The following is a 22034-nucleotide window of genomic DNA, read 5'->3' on the forward strand; positions in this document are numbered from 1 at the left end:
AAAGGTTAGTGTCATTAAGTCATATTTTTTTGGCTTAATGCATTAAGTCACCACGTCTATATTAAAAAAATAAAAAAATAAAAAAAAGAGACAGCCGCTTAGTTGGCAACAACGAAAAACCAAAAACCACAAAACCAAAATCAAATAAACCAAACTCTTTGATGACAAAATCCTAATATTATGGTTTGGATGCTGTAAAGTCAAGTCAACAAATTAACCAAAAGAAGCTTCTCAGCTTTAAATATGTTTCTAGAAATTTCAAAATTATATGATGGCCCTTGTAAGAAGGAAGAATAGATTTACTTTTGCCAAGTTTCGTTGAAAAATTTAATTTTGAAAGAAACTTAAAAATAACTGATAATCAATACCTGGAATACCATGTGATTCACACAACTTATCGATTTCGTGTGATTTACAATTTACACCACAAAGTAAAATAAAATAAAGGGTTATTTCTAAAAAACATTTGACTCATTTTTCAAATAAGACCTAAATTATGTGTGTTTACAATCTAATCTACATTTAAAAAAAAAACATTTTAATCATTTTTTTAGAAAAAAAAAACTTTTTACCGGGTGAAAAAACAAAAATGAAAAATTATATCAGTTTAGATAGAGTTGCAAGTTTGGTTCATGTGATATGTCAAAAACTGGATGTTTGATCTAAAATATTTTGAAGTTGTACTAGTGATTCAAAATAAGATTTTTATTGTACTTTGGTCACCGAAGAAATTTAAATGAATTAGAATGACTGTTTTGCCTTTTTTTCATTGTTTTTAATATTTTTTTATTTATTTCATTTATTTTTTAAATGAAAAATAAAATAAAACTCTCTCTCTCTCTCTCTCTCTCTCTCTCTCTCTCTCTCTCTCTCTCTCTCTCTCTCTTTGTGTGTGTGTGTGTGTGTTTGTGTTTGATAAACACCCAAGAACATATTCATAGATTCAAAAACACTCAAAAACATCTTCCGCCACCACCATCGTCCGCCACCACCACAGTCTGCCACCATCATCATCTGCCACCTCCACCTCCATCTCCACCTAAACTTTTTCTACCACTTCATCTCTGCCAAATAGTCATCCCAAAAAAAACCATATATAAAAATCAGATCAGATGTATACACACATACACACACGAAATCAGTTGAACACACGCACACACACACGAAATCAGATGAACACACACACGCGCGGAATCTGATGAACACACACCCTAACCAACCGAAACCTCTTGATGAACAGATTTTAAGCAGAAAACCCTAACTGCAGAAGGAATTCGTCGTCAAGATCTAAACATCTGCTTACGGTGGCGGCGAGAGTTAGGGTTTCTTGGCAACCAGGGTTTTCATTTTCGAGGGTTAGGATGTGGGGTGTTTTGCGACTAGAAATCGAGGAGGAGACACATGGGGTTGATTTGTCGGAGCTGGGAGGGTCAAACAATGGTTAGGGGAGCTGAGAACGACGGTGGAACGAGACGGCAATCGGTTCTTCCAATTTCCTTCCTAACTGTTGTCATCGATCAAGGGGGTCAGCGGAGCATGGGGTGAAGGAATGTCAGGTCTTGATGACAACTGAAACCCTAAAAACTAGAAGGGTGGCAACTGAAACCCTAACCAGAGGCGAGAGAGAATGTCAGATCGGAGGCGAGAAATAAGGTTTTTCTTCACAGATCCGACATTTTGTTTATGAAGGGGTTTCTTCACAAATCCGATCATCACCATCGATTTGGGCTCAACGGATGGCGACATAAGTGATATTAGCATCCATGGTCTAAGCTTGTTGGAATAAGTTTGGAGGTCAATGGGGGGATGCTAGGTTTTAGTATCTGTGGGGAGAGAGAGAGAGAGAGAGAGAGAGAGAGAGAGAGAGATATGTATTTTCTTTTTTTAATTGTTGCAAAGAAAATTAAAAGGGCAATTTCGTCATTTTAAATATTTTCAAATAACTTTGTACCAAATTCACAACAAATGAAACATTTTGAACCATTGCAACTCCACAACTTTTTGGACCACACATCCAATTTTTAACATATCACATGGACCAAACTTACAATTTTGTCTATGGTTTAAATTGTAAGAAAAAAAGTATTTAGAAAATGGAAAATTTCATATATGCCCTTAATAAACATTAAAATATCATATTTGCCCAATCTAAATCCTAAATATCATATTTACCCTTAATAAACTTTTTAAATATCAAATATGCCCAAATTCATTTTTTTAATATTTTATACTTATCATAATTACTAAAAAATTCAATTGACCATATCACCCTTTTCAAATTATTTGGATCCTTTTGGATCTTATCTTATCAGAAATATATGCTACGTCTGCTATCTCAACCCATGAAGCATATCTGTCGGCCATCTCCCATCTTCCACCGAGTGCCAAGTTTGTTCTGGCTTCATTACAAGAAGTTAAAGTGACAAAGAATAAGATCACTTAAGAATTAAGATGGGTTAAGTCTTGAGTTGGATTAAAGAAACCAAATTCCTAAATTTCAATAGAGATAAGAAGGTACAAATAAGTTTAGAAGGATCATAAGATAACACTCCAGAATTAAGGAGATACTGAGTTGATTGAAAAATTCAAAATGGGAGGATTGAGTAGATGTTTTTTTTTTCTTTTGAATTTTGGTGGAGGATAAAAGACGTAAACAAACAATAGGGCACCTCTGTTCTTCTTCAGAATCCTCTGTGCCCACAGCCCCACACATGCTACTCAGATCAAGAGGGAGAGACCGATACACACTTAACACAACAGACCAACATCCCATATTCATCAAAACTTTTTGGTAACTATCGATTTTAAGTCTTAACGAGGGCATACAAAAAAAGTCGACCCTCTGTTCTGGAATCCTTTCTTTTATCCTTGCAATTTGAATCGAAGGGATGGGAATGGGAGCACATACAGACCTATGAATAAATGTTGTTGCTCATCATCAAGTTTTTTCTGATCACCAGGATAGAAGGTTGGGGAATCCATCGGTGCAAGGAGTGGGTCTCTCGATCTTGCTGGAGTGTTTGGGTGGTGGCTATGATTTACAAATTAAAAACACACACATGGTCTTATATTAGAAAAGGGGATGCGATTTACACCGAAAAAAACAAACAAACCTGGTCTTGGATTAGAAAAGAGGAAGGGACTGTAATTTTTTTTTGGTAGCTGCAATTTGAACAACAATGAAACACATTTGTTCTTGAGACCTAAAAGACTGGAACGAGGGTAAGAGGAGACAAGAACAAAAGTAGGGACAATATGGTAAATTTATTGTTTTTGCATAATTATAATAATTTTAAAATGTAAAGAATAATTACAAAATATTATAAAAATATTTATAAAATATAAAAAAACTATTAAAAATAATATTTGGGTAAACATGATATTTTAAAAGTTTATAGAGGATAAATACGATATTTAGAAATTAAGCTGGGCAAATACGATATTTTTATGTTTAACAAAGGTATATACGAAATTCCCCCTTTAGAAAAAGAAAAAACAAATCAAATGTTAGAAAGGTTTTTTTTAAAATGGACCTATGATAAATCCAAAATTGTAGGAAAAATGATTTTGCAGGCCTAATGAAGGATTTTGGGCCCAACCGTTGGCCCAGTCTGCCATATGTTTCGTTGGCAATAGAAAATCCAACCCGAATCTAACATGAACCTAACCTAAAATTAACGGGTTGTGTTGAGATCTTTAACTCGTTTAAGTTAAATGATTCAATTTGTTTTCAATTCGCCAAATCATTTAAGTTTAATATATATTTAATACTTTAAATATATTTACTTGTATTTCTAGGTATTTGCAAGTATTAAAAATCTAATAAGTTGTTATTTACTCAACAAAAAACGAAACATGATGAAACTCAAGAAGCAAAGAAACTGAATCAAGGAAAATTTTAAATGTAATTAAATAAAAAGAAAATCCAAAGCATGCACTTGAGTTTAGACAATTTCTCACCTAACTTACAACAAGCCCCTGCATTCGCTCAATCTTGAAATTCATTCCTGTAAACAGAAACCGACATCATTCAAAGTAATAATAGTAACATTTTTAGACTAAATTATATATTTGGTCCCTGAATATAGCTTATTTATGCAATTTTGGTCTCAAAAAGTTTTCTCTTACAATTTTTTTGATCGTTATATGAGGTTTTTAATCGTTTTTGGTCTATGTTTCAAGTAAAATAACTATATTTGGTCCCTAAATATATAGTTGATTTTGCAATTTTGGAACAAAGTTTTTTTCTTTTGCATGTTTGGTCCTCATTTGAGGTTCTTGAAACGTTTTTGGTCCTTGTTCCAAATAAATAACTATTTTTGGTCCCTAAGTATAGTTGATTTTTGAAATTTGGGTCCCAAAAATATAGTTGTTTTATTTGGAACAGTACAAAAACCTCAAACAAAATTGCAAGACAAACTTTTCCGATGACCAAATTTGAAAAAATCATCTATATTTAGGACCAAAAATGTAATTCTCTTTTTCATATGTACCAGAGTAAATTATTTAATTTATTTGAGATTCCTGAACCGCTTCTGATCCTTGCTCCAAGTAAAATGACTACTTTTGGTCCATGTGTATAATTTATTTTTGCAATTTTAATCCAAAAAATAGTCATTTTACTTGGAACGTGGACCAAAAACCTCGTATTAGGGACCAAAATTGCAAAAGAACTTTTTGAAACCAAATTTGAAAAAATCAACTTTTTTCTTTAGTTGAGGTTTTTGAAAGTTTTTGGAATGACTATTTTTGGTCCTTAGGTATAAATAACTTTGCAATTTTAGTCCCAAAAAGATTTCTTTTGCAATTTTTGTCCTTATTTGAGGTTTTTGAAAACGTTTTTGGCCCCTATTCCAAGTAAAATGACTACTTTTAGTCCCTAGATTTAAATATTTTTTCAATTTTGGTCCCAAAAGCAAAGTCATTTACTTGGAACATGGACAAAAAAAACATAAAACCTCAAATAAAGACCAAAATTGCAAGAGAAAACTTCTTGGGACCAAAATTTTAAAAACAAATCAACTGAAGGACCAAAAGAGTAAAATAGAAAAAGTGAAGATGATTACAGTTATCCATCAGCATGTTGACTAGACTGCCCGCTTTCAATCAAAGTGAGCTCCATATCATGATTAGCAGTCCAACCAGGTTCATACGTTTCAAGAAATCCAATCTTTGCCTTATTTGGAAGATCATGTGGATGAACAAATGGCACACCCGGGGGCCACCCAATCTCCAATCGAATGTTGCCACATGGACTATCAAGCGTGTGGATATGACTCTCACACTCCTTTAAACTACAGAATCTTAGCTTGATGCCTTTTTTATCAGCTATGTCTTGAACCCTTTCTTTCAGAACTCTTTGAGCTTCAAGGCGTAGCCTTTTAGAAGGGGGCAAAGGCTTACACCTAGTGCTGTTCTTCTTTCTCTTCATTAAAGGTTTTATAGATCCTGTATTAGTATTATTATAGCATCGGCTAAGGACCTGTTGTTAAAAAACTTCTTACTAAGAGCTACTACTACATAAACTAAAATAAAATCTATACTATACTATAAACATAGTGAATATATATGTTATAAAGGAACTTACTAACCTTCTTGAGCTGTAGGAAAACTGAAACTTGGGAAACTGTTTCTGTTAAAAAGTTGATCCAAAGAATGTGATCTCTGCATAAAGTCATCAACTGATACTGGAATCTGAAATTGAGCTTCAACACCATGACCAGCTGCTCTCATCTCAGAACAATTCAAACTAGTCATAGATTTAGGCATGAGTTTATAAGAAACAGAACATCTTCCATACATGCCACCATGTAAACTGTTGATATCAGTTCTATGAAGAGCTGGACTAACATAGCCAGCAGTAGCATGATACAAAGCAAGTCCAGGGTACATAATTGCTTCTTGAGGACCAAGATCACCATCCACAAGCACCCATCGACCATTAAAATCTCTTATATGAAGACCTGCTTTATCAGACTTTATAATAGATACAAGACTTTTATCAACTTGATGTTCATGATCTGTAAACATAACTAACTGTCCATCTTCTTGAGTTGTTAAGTTATGGTGTTGAGCTCCTTGAAAAGATGGTCTTGCATGACAACCAACTGACAACACAGAAGATGATATTTCTCTGTTTCTTAATGGAACATTATCCAGTATTTCAGTAAACGCACAGCTTCTGAGATTCAAGTAAAAGCTGATTGCATCGAGTATGTCACGAGCTGCTTTTCCTAATAGCATAAAGATATCAGTCAATCCAGAAGGTGGAAGTTCAATGTCGTTGTTGGGTTCTGTTGAAGTTAACCCTGGTCTGTAATCATAACTTTCTTGCCATAGTTGAGGATCTGCAGTGTAACCTGAGGTTTTGCACCATTCACGAGAGTCATCAATGTGAATCATGTCTGAAGATGGATATGGAGGTTTTTGATTGAAATAAGGTCGAGCAGATTCCAAGCAACACCTTAAGAGAGCACCATCAGTTGGTGGTAATTGGATGATGGCAGCAGAATATTGAGCGAGTGATTGTGAGAGAGTTGAGACTGAGAGTTTGTATGTGTCTGAAGGAATGCCTTCGGATGCGATTAGGTCTGTGAGCTTCACTCGACCTAAACTTGGTAGGCCATTTCCAGCCATGAATAGATGAAGAATCAATTTGCTTTTTGTAAAGGAAAGCGACGGATATGATCTGAGATCACTGTTATATCGAACAATAAATTCAAGTGGATCAGTTTTTAACCAATAATCTGGTCGTTGAAGTTAAATGAGCTCCAGAAATGAGTTTAACACTCTGACTACATGTTTTTAACCAATAATCAACAGTTCAGGTCACCAACACAGAAGAAAAAACTCACCGGAAAGGTGAAACTGCGTCGGGAGGTGTTACAAGTTCTCAAAAACAACGACAAACCTGAAAATGAATTGCACATGAAAGTACAGAACTTAGGTAATATATTATCACAAATCAATTGATAAACCGCATCGTTGTACGCACCTTGCTCTTCGATGCAAGCATTTACTCAGGCAGCCATTGCAATTTCAGAACTCTAATCAAACTTGACCGCTTCCCTAATCCCTAAGCATCCGACCATGTATACTGAATTGCAGCAATTACAGAAAAATATTACGATCCTTTTCTTCTCATCAATATCCTCGAATAAAACCCTAATTATTCAGCGTCGATATACGATTCCGGCGCGGCTGTTGTCCCTCCGAACCATCGAGCAGGAGCCTCTTTTCTCATGAATGATGAGTTTTGGGTGTTTGTTTTTCAGGGCTAATTGCAAAAACAGACATAAAGTTTTAGGTTTTTAAAAAAACAAAAAAAAAATTATGGAAATGGTCCAAAAAGTTTTCAACTCGTATGGAAAGTTTAAAATTAAGATTTTTTTCGTGATTTTGGTCCTAAAATTAAGAAATTTTCGTAGTTTTGTTTCATGGAGCACTTTGTCACACCCCCAAACCAGAACAGCGGAAACGTTCGGGGGCAGAGGACGTCATGTACAGTATCATAACAATGCACAATAGTAAAACAAGCAACAACATCATCCATTACATTAATAATATAATTTAATACAATTGTGTTCTGTGTAAAGTTTGAAAGACACCAAAATATGAATCAAAATAAAAGACGAGTCTTGAACATGCCCCGTCTTCTCAAAACCTGGTCCAGTGTACTTGTCTACTGGTGACCTGAGAATACAAGTTATTTTGAAAGAGTAGATCAGCAATAAAGCTGGTGAGTTCATAAGTATTTTTGTGTCAATCGTTTGCATTAGTTTGATGAAAATGTTTGTAAGTATTTTTGATGTAAATGTTTCTATACCTCCTAGAAAATCCTAAGTTAAGAATAAACCTTAAAAATGGGTTTAATATCCACATATGTATTTAATAAGTATAACTATGATTTAACCGACATTCGGACTAGTGATCCTACCCCGAGCCCACAACCAAACAAGGAACATGATTCAAGGTATCTAGCAATAGTCCTAAGTCTGTTCAAGCATACTTATACGTAAATAGATAAACGGATATGATTTGATATAAAAGAAGTTTATAAAAGCTTTAAAAGAGTTTTCAACAAGTTTGAGTATAAGAAATCCTTTTGAATGTAGTTTTCACATGTAAATGATTTAACATAATTGCATTGTGTTATACTTGTATTCCCCCCTGAAAGCATTTAAAAGTGTAGTTGTAGGGGTATGAACTCACCTGTAGTGAGTGATTCGAATGAAAGATCGATATAGGATGTTGAGTATGCCAAGTGAAGTCTTGAGCACAAACGGATCCTATTAAGCATATAATGACACATATAAGTATACAATTAGTGTATATAACAACTAACATGTAAGGGAAACAACCCTAGGTACTAGGAAACACTTGTAATGAAGTGTTACAATCACATATGATTGATTGAAGGGAGTTCACGACCACACAAGGAAGTGTTCACGGCCTTAGAATGGTTCACGACCAAGATCACTTGAAGTGTTCACGGCCCAACCTTGTTCTTATGAGGGGTTTACGGCCATGGATGGAGGGTTCACGGCCAAACCATGATCCTATGAAGGGTTCACGGCCCAATGAAGGGTTCACGGCCGTGAACTCTTGAAGAATCATGGCAAAGAGGTGTTTGTTTCATGGGGATTCAAGTGCTTCTAATGGACAACAAGTAGGTGGATGAGCTAGTTACGTTTTGGAAGCTTTTAGAGTGATCACGGTCCAAGAACAAGTGTGTGTTCTTAGTGTTATTGGTGAAGAAGATGGTGATTTGAAGATCTTGAAGGAAAAGTGATGAATTCAAGGATGTTACCAAAAGGCTTCATGTGAATAAGAAGAATAACTAGTAAAAATGGGAGTATCACTTACGTTTTTGAAGAGAAGGGAGGATTTCCCTTGATGATACTTGAGAGAGTTTGAGAGTTCTTGGTTGGAAGATGTGAGAAACCAAGAAAAATGAAGGAAATATATATGTGTAGTGAGGGGTTCACGGCCAAACATGGGTTCACGGCCGTGAACCTAGTTTGGGCCGTGAACATCCCTTGTTGATGTTCTTGGCTCGAATGCATTCCATAGATCCCTTACTCACACTTCATAGTATCAAATCCTAAGTGTACAAGGCTTAAAAACTCATAGAATGACCCTTAACATAGCTAAAAGATAACAGAAACAAGTCTAACTTTTGATTGATTTGCTTGACTTACAAGATAGAAATTTCGGGTTGTCACACACTTGAATTGACTGTTTTGCCTTTAAAATTTTTTTCTGTATTTTTTATTTTGTAAATATTAATGCAAAAAAATAAATTATGCTGGCCCACTGCATCTCTCTCTCTCTCTCTCTCTCACACACACACACACGCACTAGGAATACCATTTCATCTTCTCCGGTGAACTCCCCCGCCTCTGGTTGTTTGCTACACCCAAATCCAAATTTACAAAATAATAATAATAATAATAAAATAAAAAAATGATATGGATTTACAAAAAGTCAAAAACACTTTTAGTCATCGTCATTTTTGCAGCACCCGGTTCATCATCTTCACACCCATCTCCACCATTTTTTCAGGTGAAGAGTTGTACAATCAGGTTGAGCTCAAAACTGATGCAAAATTAGCAAACACCTAGAGCAAAGAATCCATGGCTGAAACCTAAAAACCAAAATCAAACCCAGAAACTTCATCTTCAAATAACCCACCCATATCCCTACCCGTTGTACACCTTTCTCTTCATCGTTCCCCTTCCACTTGATAATCCAGAGCATGTGAAAACCTAGAAGTTGAAGGAGGCAGATGTAGGTTATGATCGATTGTTGATGAAGGCATATTCTGAAATCGAAAACACTGGCAGACCGATTTCATGGGTTTTTCATCAACAATTTATGGGTTTTGAGATTTTCAACATGGATTTTGTATGTATGTTTATCCTTGTGTGTGTTGAAGAAGATAAATGTAAAGAACTATATCCTCATTTGGTTCTAGCTCAATATAGGAGAGAGAGAGAGAGAGAGAGAGAGAGAGAGAGAGACTATAGGGATGGGGTGGACCCGACCTATTCTTTTATTTTATTATTATTATTTTTTTAAATTAATAAAGTATTAAAGTAAATATGAAAATACAAAAAAGAAATGAGATTGGAAAAATAGTCTTTTTAACCTTTTCAGGACGGGATATATACAGTAAAGTCCTAATATTTTCATCGATTTGACAAGAAAGTCCTAAACTTTATTTTTTTGACAGTAAAGTCCAAATTACCGGCAGTTTTTGACACTTTTACCTTTTTTTCCGAGTAGCCGGTAATTAGGACTTTTTTGTCAAAAAAAAATAAAGTTTAGGACTTTCTTGTCAAATCGTCAATTAGGACTTTACTGTCAAAAAAATAAAGTTTTAGACATGCTTGTCAAATCGTTGAAAATATTGGGACTTTAATGTATTTTCGTAACCCAAGAACTTTTAATTGTGACTTTTGTTGCAGCACCACTGTTTTTCTTACCATCATCATCTTTACTCTGACACAATCACGATCAGGAGAAACATATGAGAAAGTGTGAAAATACTTGTAAAACTTTCTTCTTGCGTCGCCACCAAATCTTGAACTAAAAAGTGGGGACAGATTATACAAACACAAACAACACATGCCTAGTCAAAAAGGTGTTAACTATTGAGAAGGGAAAGAAGGGCAATTTCGTTTTTTTTTTTCAGTTTCTTATTTCTCCATTTTTGGGACTGCAAAAAGCCAACACAACTCTGGTTCTTTCTTTCTTTCTTTCTTGATTATCTCCATTTTTTTCAATGTTGGTTTGTTGAGATTAAAAAAACGATTTAACAAGAAGCAAACGTTAAAGATTTCAATAGGATCTAGCTGACAAAAGAAAGGTTTCAATAACTCTTATGCTTAAAGAGTATCATACCATTAAATTTCTAACCAAAAAAATGGATATATACACTAAAGTCCCAATATTTTCAAAGATTTGACAAGAAAGTCCTAAATTTTATTTTTTTGACAGTAAAGTCCTAATTGACGATTTGACAAAAAAGTCCTAAACTTTATTTTTTTGACAAAAAAGTCATAATTACCGGCTAACCGGAAAAAAGGGTAAAAGTGTCAAAAACTGCAGGTAATTTGGACTTTACTGTAAAAAAAATAAAGTTTAGGACTTTCTTGTCAAATCGATGAAAATATTGGGACTTTACTGTATATATCCCTTTCAGGACTAAACTCACAAAAAATCCTGATTTTTGACTTTTCATGCAAGTCGGAAACTTTGTGGACCTTATTCACAGTTTTTTGCAAACCATAGAGACCAATTTTTAGGGGCGTTCGTTTGGATAGATCGGTTTGATCCGATCCAATTAAGTAAATCCAAATTGATTTTGGTTTTCAAAATACGAATTCGAATAGTCCAAACTAAATTGAAATCCGATCCGATCCGATCCAATTATACTTCGGTTGGATCGGTTTTTATAATTCGATTTTCAAAAACTAGAACATTTTAATACGACATATATATTATCCAATTTTTACAGAAGAAGCAAAAATAAATTATTTAGTTGTGATTTAAAATTTATAAGCAACTTCTAAGAATGTATAATATAGTTTAATATTTAATAGATAACTTTTTTTAGAGAAGATGCATATTAATGTTTTTTATTAGATGAAACTTTTTGAACTTATTTGAAAAAATAAATTATAAAATTAATAAATAACTATAGATAAATAGATAATAAATACTTCTTCAGTTTTTTTGGACTATTCGGTTCTTATTTTATAAACCAAAACCAATTCGAAATCCAAAATAATAATTCGGTTTTGTTGAAAACCAATCAAAAAATCCGAATATTCAAACCAAATTGTCCAATTGGACGATTCAGTTTTATCCGAACAATGAACAGCCCTACCAATTTTGCAATTTTGTCTTTTCAAAACATCAGCCACCATTTCTTAATTTTTAAGCATTTCAATACGACCCTGTTTTTTTTTTCTTCTTCTTTCTATTTGATCGGGGGAAATCTACAAAAAAATCCTTAAAGTTTGGTTCTGTTAAGGTAAAAGTTATTCTTGATTTTCTTTAACAATTAAGTCCAAAAAACCGGTAAACACTTGCAAAATAACTATTGTACCCGGTTAATGTTGGTTTTCAGGGCCAAATTGTAAGTAAACAATTAGGGATGACTTTTTCGTTAATAAGATTAAAGTTTAAAAACTTTTTTAAATATTTTTCTTTTTATATATACTAAATTAATTTGTAGAAATCTCATATTTATTTATTAAAAACTCAAAATAAAGATACCATCTACATCAATTTCACTAAAAAAGCTCATTTTTATTTATTAAAAAACACAATAATGATAATTTATATTTTATTTTTGGGTTTTTTTGTAATTATCTTCAATAAATATCATAATTATATATCATTTTATATGTTTTTATAATTATTGTTTCTCTTATAACGTTCTTTGCAACTATTTAACTTAATTTGTCACTTCTAAAAAAATTAGAAACCCCCTTCCCCTTCATTTTCATTCTTTACACCTAAGTCACTTCTTTTTTACATCCAAGACCTATGGTGGGATGTCAAGTCCACCAGACAAATTAGACCATTTGTTTGCAAATAAAACGTAATATAATGGTAAAAAGGGTATCGATCCTCGGGGAAATGGTTGCATTCAATCACCAATGCAATCCAATAGAACTAGTGAAAATAAACTAACTAACTACAATTAAACTAAAGGGGGGGGGTGTTATGATTGCTTGAAAACTAAAAGACTTGAATAACTAAAAACTTGCAATTAACAAAGAAAGTGAGATGCTCAAATATTGGAGAGAATTGGTAAACCAAGGCAATTCAACACAATGAACATTTGTGTGTTTATCATTAGGATTTAACATGAAGCTTATCATTCATCCCAAATTGGTTATAGCAATCATGAAGCATGATATGCCAAGATTTCTCATAGGTAGTATGGAGGTTGGGGAAGCCCACAACACCTTCTTAATCAAGATCAAGGGTCAACTGAAGTAATTGAACCCAAGAAGTTAATTAGCCTTAAGAAAGAAGGAATCCCCAATTCCTAGAGGATGTCAATGCTTACACATCCATAAAGGAGCTATGATTCATAAACTAGAGATGATTTTTACCATCATAAAGCCCTTGTTCTAAGTTAATTCAATGATTCAATGCAAAACCAAAGAAATAAACTAACAATAGCTCATTCAAGTGCCAAGCTCATGATCAAAGCATTAAACAAGCATAAGAAATATGATCTAGAACCATAGACATAAGATAAATGATAAATAAGCATAAATCCTTCAAAAACCCATAAACATTCAGAGGTTTTAGTCAAGGTCTACCAAAATAGAGAGTTTAGCCACTCATGGCACTAGAATAACAATCACAAAAGTCTAATTGCATAAAGAAACTACCAAATAACTTGGAAAGATGAAAAGAAATGACTCTTGAGCTTCCAAATCGCCTTCTTCTGGTCTCCAATGGTGTAAAATCGAAAGTATGGCTGCTAGATCTGATCCCCCAAGGTTATGGTGTGCCAAATGACCAAAATACCCAAACTGGGCAGTTGCGCGGGTACCCGCGCGACGAAAATTCTACCCGCGCAAATGTTGCTGTAATGCTATTGGCTCATTTTTCCTCCACTAACCATCCCACTACCAAAGATTCCCTTGGTCCACTCTATATCCCACATGATTCAAATTAGCCAATCATCTTTTAGCTTCAAAAATGGATGCTCCAAACCCAAAATAAAAGTCCATGACCCATCTTCACAAGCCCACTTCATCCAAGTCCTTAGCCCTTTTAAAGCCCAAATCTCCTTTAATGGATCTGCAAAGCCCAATAATGCCTCGGAAGCCCACAAAGCCCATTTCCAAGCTAATCCATAACCGCAACAAGCTCCAAAACCCTGCAAAATATTTCATGCAACATAGAAAGTCCCCGATACGATCCATGATGAAGAAAATATAGAATATACAATGCAATACTAATAAAAAGAGCTAAAATCTAAAATAAACTAATATAAAATAAGGAAATAAAATAAGCTATCAACCTAAATATTCAACAATGAAGGTAGTATGTGGTCTAGAAACACGCTTCGTATGACAAATCAACAAAGTCCTCTTAAGAGGGTGTTTGAGATTTCATTTTGATCTTCAAAATGACTTTTAGATAAAATGATTTATTGACTTATGGTGATATGAAAATGAGTTTTTAAAAAAGTGTTTGGATTAGTTTTTGTGTTGGAAAAAAATCAATAAGTTGTTTAAAAAAAATTATCTTAGCTTAAGGGTATTTTAAGGTGATATTGACTTTAACAACTCGAAAAGTCATAAGGAGTTTAGAAAAGTTACAAATTTTAACTTCTAAAATCTCTTTTTTGAAGACGTAAGGAGAAGTTGTTTTAAAAGTTTTGTTTCTCTTTGTCAAACACTTTTTTTGACTTAATGACTTTTCAAAAAAACAATAAATCAATAAGTTGTTTTAAGATGAAATCTCAAACTCCCTCCAAATTATATATAATAACTACAATCATAAAGATATCATCTATATCCTATATAATTTAAGATGAATTGTTGATTTGTCATATGGAGCGCGTTTCTAGTCCATATGTCACCTTTATTGTTGATATTGGGTGTAAAAAAAGTGACTTATGTGCAAAGAATGGCAATGGAAGAAGTTTTCATTTTTTTTAATTAAGTTTAAGTTGTTATACAATAGTTATAAAAACGCATGCTAAATACAGTTAATAGAACTTTTGTTGGTTTGTCGTAAGGAGCACGTTACTAGGCCACATAATGTGTATAATGGAGCTCTATTTGGGAATAATTGTAACGCCCACGTTTCCTGCTAGAAATAGTCATATGTTGTAATCACTTTGGTCAACTATTGTAATATTTGTATGAATGAATAAGAAATGATTATTCATGTATTTACGTGCTTAAGTGTTTTATATATGTATTTAATAATATAATAAATAAGATTAAAACACGTGTCAAAATAGAATAATAATTAGGACAAATAACCTTAATGAAAGATGAAGTAGTCGCAATGAGGATTCCAGAGATATAATGAATGCTCAAATCCGACTTAGAACGAAGAAGTTATGCTACATTGAAGTTTCGCTTTAAATCTGATTCGACTTCGGATGTCGTAAAAAGTGAATTTTAGATAGGTTGCTTATTAGCCTAAGTAATCTAAACGAAATTCGTATTAATCGTAAAACCGAAAGTGTGCATATGGAGAACGTCTAAATCTGACTTCATTTGAGGAAGTTTTGATTTTAATAAAGATTCAGCGCAACAGTGTGCAACACTGATATCAAAATTTTGATCGGTCGATTGTTAGCCGATACAATCTAAACGAGAATTGAAGATCTCATTACTAGGAATCGGACGATATAAAGATAGTCGAAAATAGACATTGGCTGAGAAAGTTATGCATTTTATACGGGCTTTAACAGTCTAAGCCTGTGTGAAAAAAAATAAAGTCAAAATTAGCCGACGGAGTCTAAATGAAAGTTATAGATCTCGTCGATATCTATGTGTGGATATAAAGAACATACATGAAGAGGTTACACAATTTTGAAAATCTGAAAATCGGTACGTGCATGGCGCACATAGTGTTCCAGAAGCCAACCACACAGGCCCAACTAATACATGCCACGTGTCAGCAGTTGGGTGGAGCCACGTCACCAGAAGCGACACGTTTTTCAAAACTATAACATCTTTATTTCCAGGTAATTTTTTTCAAAGTTGGTCCCTAATGGAAATTTCGTAATTTTTGGGCATGGCTTGCGTACATTGGGCGTACGTGGCCAGGGTGCAAACCCTAAATTTTAGGGTTTGGACCATATTTAAGCATCATTATAGCCCCATACCCTTTCTTAACTCCAGCCTCCATTCCTCATTGACCTCATTTCGAAAACCTAAAGTGTGTGAGTGCATTTTTAAGCTTGGAGAGTCTTTTTGGTGCCATTTTGGTACTCTTGGTGGTGAAGGAAGAACCTAGACGTTGTGGTGTTTCACTCAAGGCCTTGGATCCAGCATCTACACTCCCTTGTGCACCTTCTGGAGGTATAAAGCTCCAACCTTGATGTGTATTTCATTTAGATCTAGTTTTAGCTTAAAGATGGCACCTTTTTGTCCCAAATCTTGATCCTTGGGAGTATCGAATACTCCAAGACATTTGAGTTGTCCATTCAGATGTGTTAGGGTGTGTTAAGTCATAAAAATGTGATCTTGGACATTAGTTTATTTCCATGCATGATCTAGGTTGTCTTAATGGGACAAGAAGCTAGGGTTTTGATGTTAAGGTCTTAATAGCCATGCAAAACCATAAAGTTGGAAACTTTGTGGTTAAGAACACCTTTTAGGGTCTAGATCTGGATTTTTAGACAAAAGTGCTTAAGGATTAAGCAAATAATGGGTTGAGTTGGTGGAAGCTGCATACGCTAGGTGTACCAAAGAGTACGTCGTGCGTACGTGGTCATCCCTTCGATGTTTGGTCAAGCAGGCAGTACGTCGCGCGTACGTGTTGAGTACGCCCAACGTACTCACCGAGTTGACCCATTTGACTTTGACCTAGATTTTGACCAAGGTTTGATCTGCAGGTATTTTGGGTAACTGTATTTATAATAGGGGGACCATATTACTGGGTTGGATCACTATACCCGTTTACCCATTTTGGAAAACCGGTCCAGAATGGGCATTCCAAACCGAGTGATCATTTTTCAAAAATAAATTTTTGGTGGTTATTTCTTTATAAAATCACTAAAAAATTGTTAGATTACTAAATTTCCCTTATTAATGTGAAAAAAGTTAAATATTACAATACTAGTTTCAAACTAAGGAGTAAGGACCCGTTTAACCGTCTAGGATCATAGAATATATCACAGTCACGGGGTTATACATCTTATCATTTCTTCATTGGATCTATTATCACTCGTATGTAGTGACAAATCTAATATTCAAACTTATATGCATCAAATTTGATGCATAATTGGTCGAAAATGTTTGGACGTCAGATCGCTTTGTCAATTATAAAATATATATTAGTTATTGTTATTGTTCTTGAGTTTTCATATTTTTAAAAGCAGATTATAAATGCATCATGTGCTAATATTATCAAACACATTTTTTTCAATGTACGACACTAAACATTAATGCATAAATTAATTGCTCATCTTATAACACAAATTGTTTAAATAAAGATGTTGTAATGAGTAAAACAGGTGTTAATTTCAGTAGATGGTGTATCATTTGATATATTGTACGCTTGTTTGTTTTCGAGCATCATATTCTTGTCAAGTTTTCAATTCCCTTCAAGTTATTAAACCTTGTATCTTTGTAGATGGTGTATCATTTGATATATTGTACGCTTATTTGTTTCGACCATCATATTCTTGTCAAGTTTACAATTCCTTCAAGTTATTAAACATTGTATCTCCACGTAAATCCACAGTATAATTTTGATGATTTGCTCTAAATGATGTATGTTTATGTTCAGAGAACTCGCTATGATAAGATTTAGTCATTTTAAGTAGTTCCTCCGTTTTAAATACCCGGACATATGGAAACCATATAAACAAGTAATGTTTGTTTACTTCAATAAAACGATTGTTGAGATTTTGTATGCATATAATATGATCGAATAACATACATCAATTTCGTAGTTGTGCAAGTTGTTAATCCGTGAGTTAAATATAATATGTAGTGAACCTATCATTTTAAGTTTTGGATTTTTTGTATAAATATAGTTATTTGTTTAATCCCAGACAAAATGTGACAATAGAGCATAGTAACTTATCAAGGACATAAGATAGCCATTCATGGATAATTGAGAAGGTAAAGAAGCAAAAATGAAAATAAGTCAAACTTCAAACGATAATAACTTTTGATACCGTGGAACGATGTACATCTTAATAAGATGGGTGAAAAACTCTTATACCCAGGAACAAAAGGTATGAAGATATTTAATTTATCTTTTTGAAAATAAGATGTGTCCCACATCATGTCAATTGTAATTTTGCCACCACTCATGTGTAATGTCACCCACGGTACCTGCCAAAGTCGGTTGTCACTTGAAACTCCCATGTTTGCTTCAACTTTCGGTCATTTTTTGTGCTGTAAACGATTCGAGCTAACTCTAAGCTTGGCACCGTTGGGATTGGTTTGTTTAAATGACGAGAGCTAGAGCTAAAGCTTGACTTGTTACAAGTTTTATGTGTAAAACTCGAGCTTGACTTATGACTGGTTTGTATATAATTCAACTTAGGTTTTCATTCAAGTGTGATCTAGAATAAGATAAATAGCATATGATCATTCCGAAGAATATTTCTTGGAAGAATATTTGATGCTTTTGTCTTAAAAACAATTATGATGAAACTAAATAATTAAAAATCAGACAATCAGAATGAAATATGTCACACTCGATGGTATTTGGATATAGTTTTTAACATTGAAATTGAAATAATTAGATAATAGTTCGTTTAAATATCGACATTATTTTATTATTTAATACAACGACAGTATAAATAAAAAATGCTCAAAAAAATTCCTATATATTTCAAATTAGTTTAAAAAAAGGTAAATGAATAATTTTGGGAATTAAATATGAATCAAAACTCATAAAAATTATTTAATAAAGTCATTAATGATATTTTTGAACAAATAATGCTAATCTACATAGTAGTACATATACATATAACGAGAATTTATAATAAACTCAAAAACCGATGAATCAAAGTATCAAACTAATGCATGAAATCATCCCCATTTTTGAGATTGATGCACTAATTCATCCGATTTTGGTAACCTAAATTTATAGATCTCGTTGCAAAAGTTCTTCAAGACGAGTATAGATCAGCTAACTCATCCAAACAATCCGAAGTGACATTAAAATCGGCGTTCTCAAGCATCCATAACAGATGATCAAAAAGTACAACTTCACAATTGATCACCGATACATCATCGTCGTCATCACTAACTGGCTTCGATTTCTCGATGAGAGCATTAACAAGTGGATGACTCAAATACTTAGAACTAATTACGTACCGTTTCCTCGAGCTTCCGACGAATACTATTTCATTAGGCTCTTCTTCGCCACCGCTGACATTGCTGTCGCCGTCGCCACCGTAGCCGTAGACGGAGATAGCATTCGTATTCCAGACTATTCCTTCTCCGGCGGCTCTGTCGTGATGATGTCTAGCACTAGCAGACTTAGAGTTAGATCCCAAACTGCTGAACGACGAACTTCTCCCTATTTGTTTCGATAACGTCTTACACTTCCTTAGAATCACATTGATCTTCTTCATGGCTGATTTGTTAATTGTTTGCAGGAGGATTCGGAATCAATGGCGAGATATATATACTGTAACTGAAAAAGGAGAAGGTGCAATTTGAAAATACGAAAACGATGGTGGGCGTGAGGTGGATGTTTAGAGTTCTTGAGGGTCCCATTTATAACTCATATATTTATTGGGAATTAATTGTTACGTATAATATTTCATCTCCTTTTCTTTAATATCGGTGGATGTTTATATTTTATAATAATAAATTTTAAAAATTAGAATCTAAAAAAAATATGTATTAATATCGGTTTATTGATCGTTTATGAAACGTATTGTTTGATTTGATATAGATATTTAATGAATAAGATTTCTTTAAGTTTTTCTTTTTATTGGATTTTAAAATTTGGTTAATGTTTAGTTTGAAAGGTATGGTTTGCGGTGTGTCTTTAGAGAGGGCCTCGTGGTTGACAAGTGAGTGGTTAAATCAAGCAGGACGAAGAAAGGGACCCATTGTTTTATAAAATCTTGTCATTTTAGAATATGCATACAAAAACAATAATATTTTTAGAAGATATTATGTTTATGAAACGTCGGCTATATAAATATAATGAAGAAAAAACAATGGTATGTAACTAAAAAAACAGATATATAAGTAATAAAGATAAAAGTAAATACAAGCAAGGAAAAGCGCATGGACATTTACGATTTACGAATGTAGAAGCAGTAAAAACGTGTAACCGAAATAAAGCACGAATCATATAATAACAATAGAAGCTAAAATCAGTGCATATACTAATATATCACATTGATCTAAGCCTCTTCCGTACTCCTATCCAAGGTCGTATTATCCGTAACAATCAATTTCTTCAAGTCTAACATTATATTATTTACTTAGTTTCTTCTTGTATCTCCTCTTCTCTTTGCACTATAGATATAGACTATATCCACCCTTTTGACCGTAGCGTGCAATTACCTACTTATGACAGGTCTGAACTATTACAATCAACCTAACCTCAATCTATCGGTGACCAATGCCACTCCTAGTGAGTTTGTGATCTTCATGTTCGGTATCATGTCCAACCTAGGAAGCACGGAAACTCCTCTTAGGGTCACGTTCTCGTTTCGGTATCATGTCCAATACTATTCTATCACATGACAAATACACTATTCTCATGTTGAATCTTGTATGCAAGAAACAAATAATTTGTTAGACAATTAATTATGCATAAACAAATGTTATCACACATAAAGAGAAATCAAATACATGAAATAAATCATATATTTATATACAATGAATTTATTATTTGCCAATCATAATAAATAAATGAAAAGTTACTTATTTAAAAGAGATAAATAATAGTTGACTAATTAATTAAGATAATTATTTTGGATTTGAGATTGATGATCAAATGGTTAAAAGATAACTAAAATGTCCACATATTTGGAATAATATTTATAACATATATTACAAGATTTTCTAATTGAGTGGTATCATGTATTATCCTTCCTATTTGAGATTGAGGGTTCAAGTCTTATCTGAAACATAAGTAGAATAAGAAGTTAGTTTAAAAGTATATTAGATTTGTCATTTAAAAAAAATATTTATAAGGAATGTTTAATGAAACCCTAATTTAAAGTCTAACAGTTGTCCATTTTTGTTGGTTTGGATACCAATAAAGATGATAATAATTTTGATCATAGTTTCCAAACCAAATGACCATAAAACTGACTTGAAGTTTGTACTAAACACCAAATTTGTAACTGGTTAATCTTTAACTATTTAAAAAGTTAGTGTGATGATTTGTACACAACAATTTTTCTCTATACACAACAACTGGTGTTTTAAAATGTTGTACTGTACAACTCTATAATGCATAAATTGTTGTGTATGACAAAAAACTATTGTGTACGAATCACTTCCCATTTAAAAATAACCAATTGATAACCAACTAACAAAATTAACCATTTTTATCATATTTTGTACACCAAATGATCATTAAAATCTACTTGAAGTAATATACTAAAAGTCATATAGTTTGTGACTAGTTAATTTTTTTGATTTAATTGGTTTAAGGTGCTATTTGGCAGGATCTAAACTTTTAATATTTGAGTTTTCAAGAGGTCTGAATTTTTAACATCCTGTTTGGTTGGAACCTCTGAATTGTAATCTAAATGATAAAAATGACCATTTTACCCTTCTATAGTATTGTGTTGTGCTAAATTATAAATGCATAATTGATAAAAGTTACAAATGATCATAAATAACCAAATTAAACATAAATTCTTTCAAATTCACTCCTTTCAATCCACAGAAACATAAATATCATACAACCAAATTAAACATAAACTCTTGCAAATTCACTTCTTTCAATCCATGGAAACAATATCATACAACCAAATTAAACCTAAATTCTTCCAAATTCACTTCTTTCAATCCATGGAAACAATAACATTATACAACCAAATTAAACCTAAATTCTTCCAAATTCTCTTCTTTCAATCCATAGAAACATAAATATCATATTCTTTCAATCATGGAAACATAAAAATTGTAATTGAGCTTCAAAACTAATGAACTAATGATTCAATAAACAGTAAAAACTTAACCCCAACAGCTGCTGATTTGAATGAGCTTCAAAACATGGTGGTGCCTTTGATCTTAGCTTCTCTGCTTGGTCATACAAATTGTAATTGAGATAACTGCAAAGTAGCAGGTTCATGTTTCCTGTGCATCATAAAA

At 33.1% G+C, this 22034-nt stretch overlaps 2 protein-coding genes across 5 annotated transcripts; both read right to left on the reverse strand.

Annotated features, from left to right (window-relative positions):
* Positions 1 to 759: 759 nt before the first annotated feature.
* LOC145125188 (2-oxoglutarate (2OG) and Fe(II)-dependent oxygenase superfamily protein) lies at positions 760 to 7268 on the reverse strand. 4 transcript variants are annotated; one of them, XM_079060681.1, is made up of 6 exons: positions 6995 to 7268; positions 6855 to 6910; positions 5592 to 6697; positions 5067 to 5448; positions 3961 to 4007; positions 760 to 1064 (listed from the first exon to the last, which is right to left on the reverse strand). In XM_079060681.1, exons 3-4 carry the CDS (start codon positions 6634 to 6636, stop codon positions 5069 to 5071), a joined length of 1425 nt encoding a protein of 474 aa, XP_078916807.1. In that variant the 5' UTR covers positions 6637 to 6697; positions 6855 to 6910; positions 6995 to 7268; the 3' UTR covers positions 760 to 1064; positions 3961 to 4007; positions 5067 to 5068. The 4 variants fall into 4 exon arrangements, with proteins under 4 accessions (XP_078916807.1, XP_078916809.1, XP_078916808.1 ...); XM_079060683.1 differs by lacking the exon at positions 760 to 1064 and adding an exon at positions 2158 to 2395; XM_079060682.1 differs by lacking the exon at positions 760 to 1064 and adding an exon at positions 2158 to 2399.
* Positions 7269 to 18642: 11374 nt separating this feature from the next.
* Positions 18643 to 19407, reverse strand: LOC145125480 (SAUR-like auxin-responsive protein family). Its single transcript, XM_079060936.1, has one exon. The coding sequence runs from the start codon at positions 19316 to 19318 to the stop codon at positions 18851 to 18853; it is 468 nt and encodes a 155-aa protein (XP_078917062.1). The 5' UTR covers positions 19319 to 19407; the 3' UTR covers positions 18643 to 18850.
* Between the last annotated feature and the right edge of the window lie 2627 nt (positions 19408 to 22034).

The sequence above is a fragment of the Lactuca virosa genome, chromosome 7 (genome assembly GCF_052849685.1).
Source record: "Lactuca virosa cultivar CGN04683 chromosome 7, Lactuca_virosa_CGN04683_v6, whole genome shotgun sequence".
In the NCBI taxonomy this organism is placed as follows: Eukaryota; Viridiplantae; Streptophyta; class Magnoliopsida; order Asterales; family Asteraceae; genus Lactuca; species Lactuca virosa.